At 44.3% G+C, this 17014-nt stretch overlaps 1 protein-coding gene across 1 annotated transcript; it reads left to right on the plus strand.

Annotated features, from left to right (window-relative positions):
* The first annotated feature begins 1394 nt into the window (after positions 1-1394).
* Positions 1395-9767, plus strand: ripk4 (receptor-interacting serine-threonine kinase 4). Its single transcript, XM_037466782.2, has 8 exons — positions 1395-1680; positions 3470-3761; positions 4358-4506; positions 4637-4686; positions 6119-6277; positions 6457-6572; positions 7209-7443; positions 7557-9767. The coding sequence occupies exons 1-8, from the start codon at positions 1499-1501 to the stop codon at positions 8822-8824; spliced, it is 2451 nt and encodes an 816-aa protein (XP_037322679.1). The 5' UTR covers positions 1395-1498; the 3' UTR covers positions 8825-9767.
* The last annotated feature ends 7247 nt before the right edge of the window (positions 9768-17014 follow it).

Below are 17014 nucleotides of genomic sequence, written 5' to 3' on the forward strand. Positions count from 1 at the left end.
CGGTAGTGCAGTTCAGTCATTTATCTTCAAAGCCGCTCATCCTTCACCCTGGATGGGTCGCAGTTAATCGCAGGGATGATGCAGAGACGAACAACCCTTCACACCCACAATCTTTAGAGTCACCAGGGCCAATGGGTGCAGTCGAACCCGGAACATTTATGCTGTGAAGCAACAGCGCTGACCACCACACCACCGTGTCAGGTCACAATGTATTATGAAACAGCATTTTCGTTTGATCTTTATCTCATTACAGATTCCTCCTGGTAGGATGTATTGTTAAAAAGAATAGTTTTTGGCAACACGTCTGCATTTCAAGGAATGTTATTGTACCACACTGTTGTATTCTATCTGTGCCGTGCACAGGCGTTTTCTCATTATTGTATGTTCTGCTTGTGCTCCACACTATCGTGATCCTGGTACTGAGCCACAAAAAGAAATGGAGTGATATCATTTGATGGATAGTCCAACCCCTGATTTCATATTAGGCTTGCACCATTGGATCAAGTCGTGTTTTATCAGGTCCAATAGTGGAATGGGTGATCTTGTTTCGCTCATTTTGTGGCTGGAATATTTGCCATTTTTTCATCTTTGCAGAAATATGTTATTAGTGGGTGTAGGAATGGGTTTTTTTGAAGGGATGGTCAAAAGATAATTTAAAAACTGGATCAGGTTGTTATTGCAATGAAGTATAAGTTTCAATATATATAATTTATTTCCAGTACCCTAAGACTAAGGTCTGTGAGAGCACTGATGAATAGATGGTTTGAGTAATAGTTTCTTACAGGTTATAGGGCCTAAATTTGTCCATTTATGTAGGCTAATGAAACAGTGTAGGCTGAGATATGGCCGGTTTACGCACCTTTTGCATAATAAGTAAAGAAAGGAATCATTTACATCTCCCACCAGCGGACGCAGCTACACGGCTGCTCTCCTTCTGACCTGGAGCTAACATTGCATGAACCCAAAGAAAAAAAGCCACATCATTACAATGCTTGGCTGTTAAAGAGAAAAGGGCACGCCCAGTCAGCTCAGTTGATACACACACATTATCCAAACCATCTGTTCCACAACACATAACCCGCCGATTGATACAACAAATTCCCTCCTTGTACCTCCAGGGGCTTTTAGGTGGATAATGGTCTTCAGTGGGACAAAGGTGTGTTCTATTAAATGACACACTTCTTGCTTCATGGGCTCCGGCTTAGTGTGGATCTTTTCTGTCACAGGACATTGTGGCAGCGAGGTGCCTTGTGGCTTGTCTTGTTTTCTTAAAGCATTCCATCTTTTCAGCTGTGTTTCAAAACCAGGAAGTGGTGTCACAGCATTAGGCCCAGCCCCTCTCAGCACCTGAACAGTGGGAGGGGCCTCCCTGAGCTTGACAAGGGGAAAAACAAGGAAGAGCTCACAGTTCAGTGTGTCTGTTCACAAGCCAAGATTGTGCCTTAGAGACGGATCTAAAGGAGGAGTTTACCGAGCCGGTGGGTTTCTCAACACAGACATGGACGTACCGGACTCCCCCCGTGGGAACATGGGGCTGTTGAGGACCTTTGACTCCCCTGAGTTTGGCAGCTGGGAGAAAATAGGCTCAGGTGGATTTGGACAAGTATACAAAGTCCGGCACATACAGTGGAAAACGTGGCTGGCCATAAAGTGCCCTCCCTGCCTTCATATGGATGACAAGTAAGTTCCAGCTGTTGAGCCTTGTGGATTATCCTTAAAACGATAAACAGATCTCAATGAAGTGGTATAAACAATGCTCATGTTGAAGATATTTCTTTTATTACTTGTGTGGTCCTTTTTGAGTACCAGATCATAAAATCAAAAGGTCTGTCTTTACCCTGCTCTTGTCTGGTGGTTTGTCTCTCGATGACAAGTTTATGACAAATAGCAGACAGACTGGGGTTTGGATAACAATTGGATTGGATTACAATGATGATTAAAAGCCATTCATTGCCTCAAAGTCCTTGAGAGGTGATCACCAGGCAATGTGTGACTCACCTACTGCTAGTCTGGGCACACACTGCTGCTATTGAATCGGCCGCGGCAGCAAACCGAAGGCAACGTTTTTAGATATCTGGGCACTGTTAGGTTGTGTTACAGGGACCACTGTGAGACCCACAGCTGTGTACTCCTCCAAACTATACCCCACTATGAAAGGTTCACAAGGTTCACCAACTTCCCCAATCAACAGTGACCTTCTTTTCTGTGAGCCCCTGGGAGAGGATGATTTAAATAAAATGTGCATTTCATTAAGTGAATCAATGTGTCAATTTCCCCCCTCAGGCTCAGCTAGAGATTGCATCTTTCTTCTGTAGCATTTAGCATTACCATCGTACACACTGTGTGTGTGTGTGTTCACCTGTGGTCTTCAGACAAATAACTAACATCACCGCACAATAACTCTCCGCCTCGCTCCCTCCTATAACCTGTAGTGCCACTTGAGACGTCAGCTGAACCCGAACCACGATGTTATCATCTCTGACATCTGCCAAGTACATAAACATTCATTTGACTGGACCAGGAAAGGGGACTAAAAGACACCTTTGTCTACCTGTTGTACCTGCGGCCGCTGTGTGGCACAGACAACAAAAGAAGCTGTAGAACCGGTCTTACCGGACCTCTTGCTTAAAGCGGGGACATTGTTTGGCTTTTAAAGGACCTGCTGAGGAGCACTTGGGATTAGGTGATGGATTCATCTAACAAATCGTTGCCCATTCTCAGGTGCTTTGTGCCTCCTTCATTTGCTCTTCAGAGCAATTATAATCAGGCTCTCACCTAATAGATACTTTTAGTAACCTGATACTCTTTTCACGTAATAGGGCAAAAACCGGCCGCCTCTGAGCTAATTAAGCCTATGAAGCACATTCCTGCCAAGCAGCCATTAGGGATTTATCTTTCTCCCATCTGTCCTCATTAAGTGTTTGTGGAAAAATGGAGATATGCGCGCTGAGGTCATGGATGACCTGCACACGTTGTGTTTGAGGCATGTCAGCGGGCCGGCTGGACTGATAAAGGGAGAACTGTGCAAAGGTTGAGCAACAGAGAACAAGAGCTGTGTTAAAACCTCCTGGTGCATTCCAGGCTGGGAAGGGCCTCCGGACAGGCACAAACCCGGTCTGAACTGTGGTCAAGGAGTTCTAGACTCCTGCAGTGGTCACTGCTGAAGTGTCATTTTGCATCGCTGTGAGCACAGTAATGGTTACATGTAACGTGGTGAATGAATTTGGTTTTGGACAAAAGTTATGTGAAAGCTTCCTGCTACATGAAGAAAGCGGGGCCTCTGAATCATCAGGTTAATGTTTAATCAGAAGGTGGATTTGATAAATACTATGCAATGGAAGTGGAAGATTTGGTTACGAACAAGCTTAAAAACAATGTTTCATCTCAGCTGTGGTTGAATTTGCTTGGTCACCAGCACAAGAGCATGCCTAAAATGTACCACAAATTTGCATTATCTTCTAAATCACAGGGAGCGCTCTGAGCTGCTGGAGGAGGCCAAAAAGATGGAGGCCGCCAAATTCAGGTACATCCTGCCTGTGTACGGGATCTGCGGGGACCCCCAGGGCCTCGTCATGGAGTACATGGAGACCGGCTCACTGGAGACCCTGCTGGCCACCGAGCAGCTGCCCTGGGAACTGCGCTTCCGCATCATACATGAGACTTCGGTGGGAATGAACTTCCTGCACTGCATGAGCCCGCCGCTGCTCCACCTGGACCTTAAGCCGGCCAACATCCTGCTGGACGCTCACTATCACGTCAAGGTAGAGAGTTTGTCACCTAGTGGCGTCATCGGTGCCCCTCAAAGGGCCTTTTCTTCCCTCCTGCATTGAGTGGAAGTGCGCACAAGCTTGCAGAATTGTTGGTCAAAAAACCCAAAACCGAACGAATAAATTCTCCTTGATATCATATATAAGCTGATGATAAGAACGATTTTTATTTAAAGCTGAATTTGACAAATGTCAGCCCGTCTCACTCAGGTGTGTTTCTCAACCTCCTGTCCCACCTCCAAACAGCCCAGTGTGCTGTGAGCGATGGGTGTGAACCGTCTTTTCTGGAGTTAAATACATGGATGTAAACACCTCGCCCGGGCCTGTCCCGACAGGTTCAAGTTAAAGCTCTCTTCCCCCTCCCGTGAACGTGTGTATGAAAAAGCGTGGGCTTCCACTCCTCAGCACGAACGCGAAGGGCCTCTCCTCTCTTGCAGGCTGGAACACGGCTGCGTTGCCCTCATGGTGCCACTGAGTGCACATAATGAGAGCTTAGCAGCCTGTCACACTCAACGTTAGTCATCAATGTCAGTGTGCTCTATGAGAAAAAATTCTGTTTGAGGTTCTTATCTGATCTCTTCCTCTCTCAGATATCTGATTTTGGCCTGGCCCGGTGGAACGGCCTGTCACGGGCCGACGACATCAGCAGAGACGGCTTCTGCGGCACCATAGCCTACCTGCCACCCGAGAGCATCATCGAGAAGGACAGAGTGTCGGATACCAAGCATGACGTATACAGGTTGGATTAGTCAGCCCTTTGTGTGAATGTAGTTTTTTTGTGGGGGATAGATTAAGTAGCAAAAGAGTTATTTAGTTGTTCTTTTTTTTTAATCTTAACTGAAATCTCTCAATTCCGTGTTCCTTTCCAGTTTCTCCATTGTCATTTGGGGGATTCTCACTCAGAAGAAGCCCTACCAAGGTGAGCCGTGCATTACTTTTCATTCACTATTCAAAAACCACTAACAACAAACAAAATAACAGCAAATGATTATACTTTATAATTCTGTTAAGTCTGGTATATGTAGTGTATACATGGTATACACAAGTATCATTTTGCAAATTTCAATGGTTTGCATAATTGTTTGGTGTTTTTAAAAATAGAAGATTTCAAGTAGCATTTAAATAACAAGACAAATAATCTAGAGTACTTCTAGCTGCTGTGGAGCTGTACTTTGGCACAGTGGTGCTCACTTTCAGGTTCGCATTTGTACTTTGTGTTTATACACAAACATGTTTACGCGCTTTAACGTCTGAATATAACTGAATTGACCATCTGTTCGAAACGCTTTTACACTATCGTGGCAATGCTAACATTGGGATACTTAGCAGGTATAATGATCGCCATGTTATTTTAGCGTGTTAGCATGCTAACATTTTCTGATGTCTCAGCACGATATCATGGCAACCCATTCAATGTACTGTACTGTCTCTCAAAAATCAATTTTCTTGAAATCTGATTATTCTATATTTGCTCATTTTATAAATATGAAAATGAAAAATATAAAAAACAAATGTCCTCAACCAAGACCTCTGTCCCACTCGACTCAAGTCAGAGTTAAGAGATTCCGTTTAATACTTCTTACCTACTAAGTCAACCATTAATCATGAAACAGGATTCTGACTCTTCTATTTTGTAATATTGGCAGAAATAGTAATACTTCCAATACTTCCAATTTCCAATGAAGACATAACCTAGACCTTTGGAGGTGTGTGTCCTGCACTGTACGTGTTTACTCAGTGCATTCCTGTGTATAATCTCCCAGGCGTATCCGGTAGCAGTTGATTCCAAAGAATTTAGCTCCTTTTATGAGAGAAGTGTGCGGATGAGGGTTTCCAGGTTGGCACCGGCCCCACCTATGTAAATCCAGACATGATGTTTCTATTGCTATTTACTGGCTCTGTAGCACTCTGCGATTTGTTTGAATGAAATGAAATGCATTGTTGTTATTATTATATTTAAAAAGTGAGAAATGGCCTGGTTACCATCACTGCCCTTCTGCTGTGACTGCTATCTTGGCCAGAATAGGAGGCGAAGCCCCCGTGGTTAAGGCCTCTATACCTGTTTGTACTGATCCACCGGCTGAGCTAATCCCACTCCAAGATAGAGGGCCATGACCGGGAAGTCTTTAGAGCTTTTCCCTTTTGCTCCCAGAAGCAACAATAACAACTCTTATCTCAGCACGTGGGAAGATGCCAATAAAGCTGTTTTATCTATAAAGGCACTTTCTCTCACCACAACTTACAGTAACCAGGTGTTCTTGTCAGAAAATGAAAAATAATTTGACTTGTTGTGTTCTATTGGATTTTATTGATGATGAAACTAAATTCACGACTGTTTATATCTCCCCTAGGTGAGAATAACATCCTTCAGATCATGGTGCGGGTGGTGAAGGGGGTGCGTCCAGACTTGGCTGCTGTGCCCCGCTGTCGGCCCTCAGCCTGTACAGGGTTCCTGAGCCTCATGCAGCGCTGCTGGACCACAAACCCTGATGCCAGACCCAGCTTCCAGGGTAAGTTGTGTCACTTTCATACTGAAAAGACCCCATGAAATACTAGCCATCATGTTCCTTTAACTAAACTGTTATGTCTCCTAAAAAGCCTCCTACCTTAAGTTTCCCTCCCCCTTTTTGTGTTTCCTAATCCATCCCTGCTTGTACTGAAACGTAACCTAGAGCTGTTGTCCTCACAGAGATCACATCTGAAGCCGAGGAGCTCTGCTCCAAACCTCAAGAGGAGCCCAAGACGTTGACCTTATTGACGTCAGAGCCAGGGCCCACGTCGCCTAACGCACTCACAAGTGACCAGGTACCACATGACAGCACTCTGTGAGCTGCTCCCAATGACGTCTTCTTCTCTAGAAGGCCGAGCGTTTCCCTTTGACAACTTTTTTTGGGGTTGATATTTAAACATGGCATGCAAACCTTCCTTTGACTCCATATTTTTGCTTGACTCTTTTTTTTTTTGTGGCTTTGAAATGTCATGCTTGCATTCAAACAATGATGTGTAAATACACACTCAGAAGCAGTGACTTTTGAATTGCTCCAGACATGATTATGACCTCTTCAACTCATATGTTCCACAAATATTTGATCTGGAACAAAAGTTGCATCACAAAGGAAGAATGTGGGCCGGTGGGATTGTTGAGTGTAAATTGCTTTGTAATTTTCGTGGCGCTTGCCTATGTGTACGTGACGAGGAACAAACATCCTAAATGTTGACGTGGAGACAGCTGTCACTGTCCGATTGGACACAAGCCATTTTGAACTTCCGCATTTGCTCAAGTGACTTTAAATAAACCAAACCCAAGTTCGTGAAATAATTATAATGTCAACAACATTCAATAGCTGTGGTAATAGAGCGGCTGCTGCATACCTCCTTGTAAATGTGCTGTGACTAAGACCAGTTTGTCTAAGTATGCTTATCTTGCTCTGTGCTCTACAGGTTAAAGAGAACAAGCGTCCAAAGTCAGCCATGTTGCCAGAAAAAGACTACAGCCTGTCGGAGTTGTTAAGCCAGGTGGATTCTGGGATTTCAAGGAGCTTTGATCGAGTGAAGGAGTATAGCTGCCACAGCAAAGAAAACACCTGCAAGAGGCTGTCTGGTATCTCCTCTGCTGATTCAGCCTTCTCCTCTCAAGACTCTATCACGCTTTCTTTTGAGAAAGAAAACACTTGTGGTAAGAGCTGATTAAAGACCTACCACAAGAACTATTCTGCATGTGAACTTAACAATAGTATACAATCAGGAGTTTTTTGCCCTCATCCCATACTTTTGCTCCTTGCCTTACAGATTCTGCAGAGGCCCAGAGGCGTAAGCTGTGCGAGGCCATCCGGACCAAAGACACTGCCAAGCTGATGAAGATCCTCCAGCCTCAGGATGTGGATCTGCTCCTGGACGGGGGAGGCAGTTTGCTCCACCACGCCATCGCATTGGCCAACGAGGAGGCTGTCAAGTTCCTCCTCCTGAACAATGCTAACCCCAACCTGGCAAACGGCCGTGGCTCCACCCCTCTGCACCTGGCCACAGAGATGCACCTAAAATCCCTGGCAGAACTTCTGCTCGGGCGGCGTTGCACCAACGTCAATGCCAAGGACGAGGACCAGTACACTGCTTTGCACTGGGCGGCTCAGAATGGGGACGAGGCAATCACACGCCTGCTGCTGGACCGCGGTGCGGCCATCAACGAGACCGATGGCCAAGGACGCACGCCGGCTCACGTCGCGTGCCAGCATGGCCAGGAGAACGTCATCCGGGTGCTGCTGAGCCGCGGTGTCGATGTTCACATCAAGGGTAAGGACGACTGGACGGCGCTCCATTTGGCCTCCTGGCAAGGGCACCTGGGCATCGTCAAGCTGCTGGTGAAGCAGGCCGGCGCCGACGTTGACGGGCAGACGACAGAAGGCCGCACGCCGCTGCATCTGGCTTCCCAGAGGGGGCAGTATCGAGTGGCGCGGATCCTGATCGAACTAGGGGCGGATGTTCACATGACGTCTGCCGGGCTGAACGCACCCCTACACGTGGCGGCAGAGACGGGTCACACCAGCACCTCTCGCCTCTTGATCAAACACCAAGCGGATATTCACGGGCAGAACGCCCATGGACTCACCCCGCTCCACCTGGCCTCCCAGCGAGGTCACCTGGCCACAGTCAAGATGCTAATAGAAGAAGGTGCGGATCCCTATAGGTGCGACCAGGCCCTGCGCCGCCCCTGCCATTTGGCAGCAGAGAACGGGCACTGTGAAGTCCTGAGAGAGCTACTCCTTCACTGTCCGGATGGTGGCACTCTGTTGGACGAGCAGGGGCTAAGCCCTCTGCACTTGGCACTGCAGGGTGGATACTCTAACATCATCACTATGCTGCTGCCGCACGACTGCCAGGCCTTGGTCACCAAGACCTCAACGCAACCGGCGGCGGAAAGACCCGCTGAGCCAGAAGATCCCCCGGGAGCTCCACCGGAAGCTGTGGCGCTCCAGAGGAAAGTGGTCATTCTGAAGCTGACGGAGCACAAAGACTGCCCACAATCCACCACTGAGCAATGCGCCTCAGCACCCTGCTAACGAGGGCAAAGACACTGCCAAACCTGTACAGAACTAGCCTCACTATCCGTCTTTATACTCCATTGGTACCTCAGTGTTGGGCTCGAGGGGTCATGTTGGGGTAAATGTTTTGGACTTAAAAGCCCTTTCAGCGCTGTAGCAATTTACTATCGGTCAGAAAAGCTTTAATGTAAATATGTACACTGTGAATAGAAAAGTTTTGTTCCTTTGTTGTTGTTTTTTTACACTTTTTTACTTCTTTTTTTTTTTTTACTTCAGAAGCACCAGCATCAAAGTTATGATAAGGTAACCGGTGACGCTATGGGGACGTTTTACAATAGCGCCTTGCACCCGATTAGCCTGTAATTCATATTTAAAAGAGCACAAATTTAGAGGAATGCAATAGATCATCAGAGCCAAGAAAAATAAATGAAAAAAATCTTTCAGTGTTCTGAACCTGTTGCTTATCAGTACTGCATCATTCATTAAAACCGTTTCAACCTTTTAATTTTGTTTGACCGAGTCGCTTTTCTTCCCATTAATAACCTGAAACCTGAGAGTGTTGCACAACATTATAACTACAATGAAAAGAATGAAATGTATTTTCTTGTGTCATTCATAGCCTAAATTAGTCCTTGATCCCTTAATCTGAAATGTATAAGGCAGCAAATAATCAGGATCAAAATATTTACTCAGTGATAATTTTATTGTTTTGGTTAGAAAGAATTCTGTAATTTTACAATTTGACTTAGTAATAATCCAAATGTGATGATAGTGGCTTTCAGATTCTGGAAGTTTCTGCTTGAGGTACCTTGAAAGTGCTTGAAAGGTTTGCGAATCGAATTCTTGAAAGGCTGCATGAACCCTGTGTTAAATGTGCATACATAACATGCAACAACCTGGGCAAAAGCTTAGTGCACTATTAGGACTTTTATTGAAGCAAATTGTACATTTTCTCAAAATAAACAAGGATACTGATTTTCAATTTTGGTTTTAATTCAATCCCAACTAGTCTTTGGAAACAAACAGGAAAGGACCTGTTTATAGACTCAAGGCGTTTGTAAAGGTAACACTGAGGATTCCATTAATCTTATAACGATGCAGAGTCACACTGGTTCTCCAAAACAAGTCAAAGTGAAAGTTGAATGGCTGCACATGTATCTGCAGGCTTCTTAAAGACAAGCGTCTTGCCACCCCCCTCCCTCTGAATATGTGTCGGATAGGGTTGGCATGTCTGCATCTGCAGCCCTACCTGTAGTATTATTATTATAATTTCCTTGCTCCAGACCCCACAGAGCATGTTCGGGTTGGCACAGACCATGGGAACTGCCCCCGAGGGGGATCCCAGGCTGTAAGATGATGGATAGCCGATGAGGGGTGATGATGTTCTCCCTGCATTTCCAGCCTGTTGGCTAATTCCTTAGACCACTTCACCTTTTCATCACTCTCTAAAAAACAACATGCCTTCCCTGACGCCTTTAGGGCTTGGCTTTTTTTGTAATCCGAGTTAGTGAGCACTTGCTTGAAATTGTCCTGCTTTTATGGCTGGTGTTCCATAGCCCATGAATACATATATATATATATCGATAGATGTATAGATATATTCTCTCTTTTTCTTATGTCGTTTAAGAAAACAAAAGGTGACAGTACAAACAGAAATAGTTATTCCATGATATAATGCAAGATTGTTGAAATTTGAATGTAATTATTTTGGCGTAAAAAAACAGTAAGAAAAGAAGAACAAATCCCAGCAAGAACATACTGTGTTACAATTTAGCAACAAGACCAAAAAGTTGTAGGGCTACTGTTGTTATCATTCATTATTTTAACACATTGCGTTTGCCAAATGTGTCGTCAGCGTTGAACTTTATACGTACATGAGTCATTTCCTTCCCTCCGTGTTCAGCTCTGTTCAGTTCAGAGTTCAGCCCGTTCATCTCACATGATGAATGTCAGTCCCTCATCACATTGGTCATTGGGCCCAAAAGGAATGACACCCCCCGGGGCCCAGTCTCTGTTATGCTAATGAGCAGCCCAACATGTGCTTTCATAACCTGTCGTCCAAAATGTCAGGTCAGCTGTATTCCCCAGGCCTTCCTGCAGTCTGCTGCCCTCAGTTAGTTTTGGTGGTAAAACGGTGACGCAAAAGGTGTAGAGAAGTCTTATATAAAGAGGCCATGTCATGAGAGTGTATACGTGTACTTTAGGAGTCCGAGATTATAGGTGTCCTTCTTGTCAGACCTGGTTTGACTGTGATAGGAACTTTTTAGCCTGAGTCACACCTCACTGCTCCGATGGACTAACAACAAGGCCCTTGTGAACTACAGAACACAACATAGCGATGAATAAAAAGGGGAGTCAGTGGCTGTAATCTATTTAAAGGGAACAAAGAAATAAAACTATATCTTTCTGAAAAAATCTCAGATTTCTTGCTTTGTTTTTACCACACTTCCTTTTGATTTCAGTTGCCGATAATTTAGAAAGAAAGGCAGCAGCCAACAGTGACAACATCTGTTCTACACTCTGTGATTGGTTGATAGGAGAACAGAGCTTGTACAGGTTGCTTTGGGCTTTTTTTCTCCCTCCCCTTATTTTAACCTCACAGAACTCGCCAAACTAGATCTGGGGCGAGCTGCAACATGTGGATGCAACATCAGGGTGAAAAGATGGAGGTGGACACGTTGGTGAATTATAAGACATTGTAAGCAAAGGCTGAATACACAATTGGAAATTGGTTCAATAATGACCATGGGAGGCTAAATAGGCTTCTTGCAGGTGAATAGGTCAACAAATTATGTATCACAATGAAGTGTCTCTACAGTTCCTTTCTGAGATTTACATTTTTTTCTGTTTAAGTACCCCAAGACCAATTATTACATTACACTTTTTTAACCTTTTAAATGATACAATTTACTTGGTGACACAAACTGTTTGTCTAATCATTGTAACATTACGAGGATAATTGGATTCCTGAAAGTGAAACAAAGCTTCTGTGTGTGATGAGGTTAAAGCCAGAGGCAAATCATCTGTGAAGCTGAAATATTACCAGACAGTAACCACGGCAGCCATTTTATCAACACGTGTCACCGGGGGACATGTCTCAATTGGTTTCCTGATGACTTCAGTCTCGGCAATCTTGATTTCAGCTTTGCTATAACTTGACGTGTTCATAAATGAAAATGAAGAGAGCTCTGTGGAAAGCTGTATGACGTCACACAATGTCTGCTTATTTAGAAGCTAGTGGGGCTTCGTGTATTAGCATGGCCTAAAGCCTGGTACTAGTAGGCGCTTCGCTCGACTGGTGAAACACTGCATTTGGGCAGCAAAACATCCGACCTCTGTACAACTGAGTGATCTGACTGTGCCTTAGCTGCCAGATAAACAAGTACAGTACAAGTGAACATGTCTCTCCCTGTCCGATACTTACGGAGAAGACGCATCTATTGAAGCAACTATTTATCTTCACATCAGATAGTTGTGTTTTTAGGGGCAAGGTTGGGACAGTGCAGAGCAAAGAGATGATTCATTATTTTTTTGGTGGATTTTTTGTTTTCACAACCAGGTTTATAGTAGGTTTGAGCTTCTTGTAATGGGTCCAACTTCATGCATCATTTTTGTAGTTGTAATGCTGCACTGTGGCCAGCAGATGACACAAATTCGGCATAAACTCAATATTTGGGATCCTGTATTATTATTAAGTCACATTGCGACACTTAAAAGAGCTTATCATGAGTGCTTGTAAATGATTATTTACTGAGGGAAAATTCACCCTCAGCACAAGCCCTCATTATCCATTTGTTACTCTTACTATTTTTGTTTTTGTCTCCAGCTGGTCCTCTCTGATCACCAGGGATGAACTGTTGAACATTGGGTATTCCACTAGTCTGTCGATGGTCAAACCCACCTAAATAAATCCTGTCCGCTCACTAAGTCTAAACTCAGATCCCAATTGTTTCGAGACCACATTATTTTTAATTTCCAGCCAAAAATTCTAGTTTCTTAAGCAAAACTTACAAATAGTTGATTCTCAGTTCATGTATTTTTACTTACAGATTTTGTATAATAATGCATTTTTTTGTTGTTGACATGTTTATCTATTAAAGACACAAATATACCTTCATAACCTCATGTTGGTACCAGTCTGCAGCTACTGATGCATCCAACTATAAGGTCTATCCGAAAGCTTCTTTGGACATTCGTCTCTAGCCACGTAGGGATACCTTTACCCTTGAAAATAATTGAATTTAATTGAATATTTTTTTTAAATAAAACTGTTATTGTTAAATAAAAAAGTTGTTGCGTTTCTCTGCATTCCAGAAGCTGCCGTAAAATCTGGCTTTGAGTTGGATCGAAAATGAACACAATCAGTAGGAACTTAAGGCCGACTATTTTCAAAATAGTAACAAATCAGACGGTAATCACGGAACACACATTTGACCAACATTAGATCTTCTCATCCTTTGATATCTTTGGTTCAACCATTCAATTCAGGATTAATTGTGACAAATAATAAATAGGTTCATGTACTATTATGTATTATGTCTGAATATATGTGTACTGCTATCAACTGGCATAGAGATGGTGAACACGAGAATATGCGTATTTACTACTACTACAATGGAAATATAAATATCTGAAGCAACAAGTATGCGCACACAAACAACTTTGATAAAACTGTAATATTAACTACATTGCAACAGTCCACCAATTAATTAGTGTTGCTGTGTACAAGGATGAATGAAAATGTATCTGCATGTAGTCAACCCTTGTCGCAAACATACTCCCATCGGTCCTGGATTATTTATTTCTATTCATTAACTAATCTTCTAATGTTACCCTTTAAAAATAAAAACAACATGGTATTTAAGATTCAAAGTGTTCATGGACCCAAAAGGTTCATGGACCCTACAGAAGTGGGGTACAACCAGGTCTTCCAAACCAAAATTCAGCTTTGGAGCTGAGGCTGAAGGCATCCCACTCAAGGATTCATTCATTATTATGTTTGCAAATGTTTGATTTTATGATTTTAAAAAAGGAATATCATTTGTTTATAACTTACATCGGCAATGTTTACGTTTTTACAGATTTACTCTCTAAAAAGGGTGTCATCTAACTGCATGCATTTTAGTTTCCATAAAGTTGACACTATCAGGTACATCGTTATTCAAATTCTTGATTCGTTGTACATATTTACATACATGTTGTCAGAATATATAGTATTCCAGTAAAATATCTTGCGCAGTTTTGTGGGAGTTTATGAAGTCTTCTTGAAGTCACAGATGGTTTTGTGGAAATGGTATTGGAGTGGATGATTTTAACTCGTAATGTTTATTTTTGTCATTTCAGACTCTCAGCAACCCGAGCATTACCACAACCAGCAAAGCTGTCATTCAGGGTCTACCTCGTGGAGTCAATGGATCAACTCATAAGCGTGTGGTGTAAGTTGAAGCACATGTTAACATATAAAGAAAGTGATCTCTCTCATCTCTGCTACCGTCACGTCACTTGTTATGGTCAAATCACAACAATTATGCCATTATTTTTACCAGTAAGTTGTGGCAGACGCTGCAGGGTTTTACATTTTCATTGATGATAATAATCATTGTCCCCTGGGTATGTGTGCACATTTTTGTATTATATGACGGATGCTTTTAATACTACTGCAGAAATGGAGACTGTTACTAAATGCTTGCCATCTCCATCTGATTACACCAACAACTGAATGAATTCAGAGCCATTGACAAAGCAGCCAGGAGTCCCTTTAACATAGTTGCATTGGATGAATTAGAGCTCCAGAAATGAACTTATACTATCATATATAAATTATTTGACATATGACCTGCCTGTTAGTGAATGTAAAATAAGATATTTGTGAACGTAGAAGTAATTTGTTAGATGTCCAATTAGGACCTAATCTTTTGGATGTATCGTGCAAAATATTCAATCTTCTGACTATTTCAGGATGCCGTTGAAGACGCTGTTTCACAGGACCTTGAAATACAAAAGATGAAAACCTACAGGAAGAAGATGAACATGTTGGAGAGTCCAGACTAATTTTATTAAGTAAATTCAATTCAATAAAAAATGTATAAACCCATTTCAAATAAATATTCAGTAAATGTAAACTAATGTCTCTTAAATATTGAGTAAATAAAAGTCAATTTCACCCAAATATTCAGTCATTAAAAATTACTTTTAAGTAAAAATGAATCAATTTTCCTTGTTAAAATGATTTGGATTTACTAAATATCTCTTGTAGATTTTAATTCATCTTTTCAATACATTGTACTCAATTATATAATTTGTTATACTACAATACAATTTATTTGAGTAACCATTAGTCACATTGTTTAGAGTGTAAAGCAAAATATCTGCATCCATCCTGTTATGCAAAGGAAATATTGTTCAATACTACGATCAGCTGTTAGTCTGTCCATGTTTAAAAAATGTAAACCATGTAATGTAATGCCATGCAAATGCGTCAGCTTTAATGTCCGGTTACGAATGTAACCTTAGTTCCCTGAAGGGAACGAGACGCTGCGTGGAAACGCCGTGGAAACGCTGTGGGAACGCCTCTGCGTGACCGCGTCATGAAGCACGTGTGAAATCTAACCAATGGCGAGCTGGTACGTCATAGGCGGGCGACGCCAGGACCAGGAAGCTATAAAGGGACCCGAAGGGCAGGACCATTCATCTCTGAACGGCCGAATCAAGTGCCACGGGCAAGCCGGGAGTATGGCAACGATACGCAGCGTCTCGTTCCCTTCAGGGAACTACGGTTACATTCATAACCGGAGACGTTCCCTCTCAGGGAACTCGAGCTGCGTGGAAACTCTGTGGGAACGCCAATACCCACTCCGACATATGAGCAAGTGACCGTAGTGTGAAGTCAGTGCGCACACTCAGACGAGAGCACCTGCGCTCCAGGCGTGGAGTTAAGGTAAAACCTCACGAACGTGTGGGGAGAGGACCAGCCTGCCGCTATACAAACTTTACCCGACAAGGGGCTTTAGAAGCCGCCATACCCCTGGTAGAAGGGGCCCGGACAGCCAAAGGTGTGGGCTGGCCGGCCGATTCATAAGCAAGTGTGATAGCCTCAATCACCCACTTGCTCATTCTCTGCTTCGACACCGGGCCCCCAGTATTGGGCGGTCCGAAGCACACGAACAACTGTTCGTAGAGTCTACACAGGGCGGTCCTGCGGACGTAGAAGTCTAAGGCTCTAACTGGGCAGAGGAGGTTGAGCTTCGCCTGGTCCGACGTCAGGAACGGAGGACAGAACGCCTGCAGCACAATAGGCCCGACCGTAGTGGACGGGCCTTAGGAATATAGCCGGGGGAAGGTAGTAAGAACGCCTTCACCATACCGGGTGCCAATTCCAAGCACGAGGGGGCCACCGAGAGGGCTTGCATATCTCCAACTCTTTTGAGGGAAGAAATAGCGAGCAGGAAGAGGGTCTTAAGAGCCACATACTTCACTGCGACCTCTGCGATGGGCTCGAAAGGAGCACCGGAGAGACCTTCTAGTACGACGGCCAGGTCCCAGGATGGTACTCTAGTGCTGGCTGCTGGCCTCAGCCTCAGGGTGCCACAAAGGAAGCGGGATACCAGTGGGTGTCTCCCCAGCGAACGCCCATCTAGCGGGGCATGAGTTGTCGACAGGGCCGCCACATATACCTTGATAGTAGACGGGGATAAACCTGTGGAGAAACGTTCCTGCAGGAACTCCAGTACTGAACCGACCGGTCAGTTAACTGGGTCCAGCTGTCGTTGCCCACACCAAGTGGCAAAGAGCTTCCATCTACCGGCATACGCCTCCCTTGTAGAGGGGGCTCTGGAGTGGAGGATGGTCTCCACGACCTCGGTCGAGAGACCGGATTCTAAGAGGCGGGTCCCCTCAAGGGCCATGCCCATAGTTTCCATAGCTCCGGGCGCGGGTGAACGATGGACCCCGACGCCTGAGACAGCAGGTCCACCCTGATGGGAATCTCCAAGGGAGGACCTGCGAGGAAGCGGGGCGGGATGCGTGAGGGAGATCCACAAAGGACAGTGAGACGTCTCTCTGGAGGCAAATAGGTCCACCTCGGCACGGCCGAAGTGTCTCCAAAAGAGCTCCACCACCTCATGGTGGAGTCTCCAGTCCCCGGGCCTCGGCCCCTGTCTCGACAGGGCGTCTGTCCCCTGGTTTAAGTACCCTGGGATATAAACCGCT

The sequence above is a fragment of the Pungitius pungitius genome, chromosome 16 (genome assembly GCF_949316345.1).
Source record: "Pungitius pungitius chromosome 16, fPunPun2.1, whole genome shotgun sequence".
NCBI lineage: Eukaryota > Metazoa > Chordata > Actinopteri > Perciformes > Gasterosteidae > Pungitius > Pungitius pungitius.

Bases quoted from the DNA above. Each gene is read 5' to 3' on its own strand.
- ripk4 (XM_037466782.2), top strand. From the start codon at position 1,499: ATGGACGTACCGGACTCCCCCCGTGGGAACATGGGGCTGTTGAGGACC. The intron at 4,687-6,118 runs GTGAGCCGTGCA...TATCTCCCCTAG, and splicing joins TCAGAAGAAGCCCTACCAAG to GTGAGAATAACATCCTTCAG. The intron at 6,278-6,456 runs GTAAGTTGTGTC...TTGTCCTCACAG, and splicing joins TGCCAGACCCAGCTTCCAGG to AGATCACATCTGAAGCCGAG.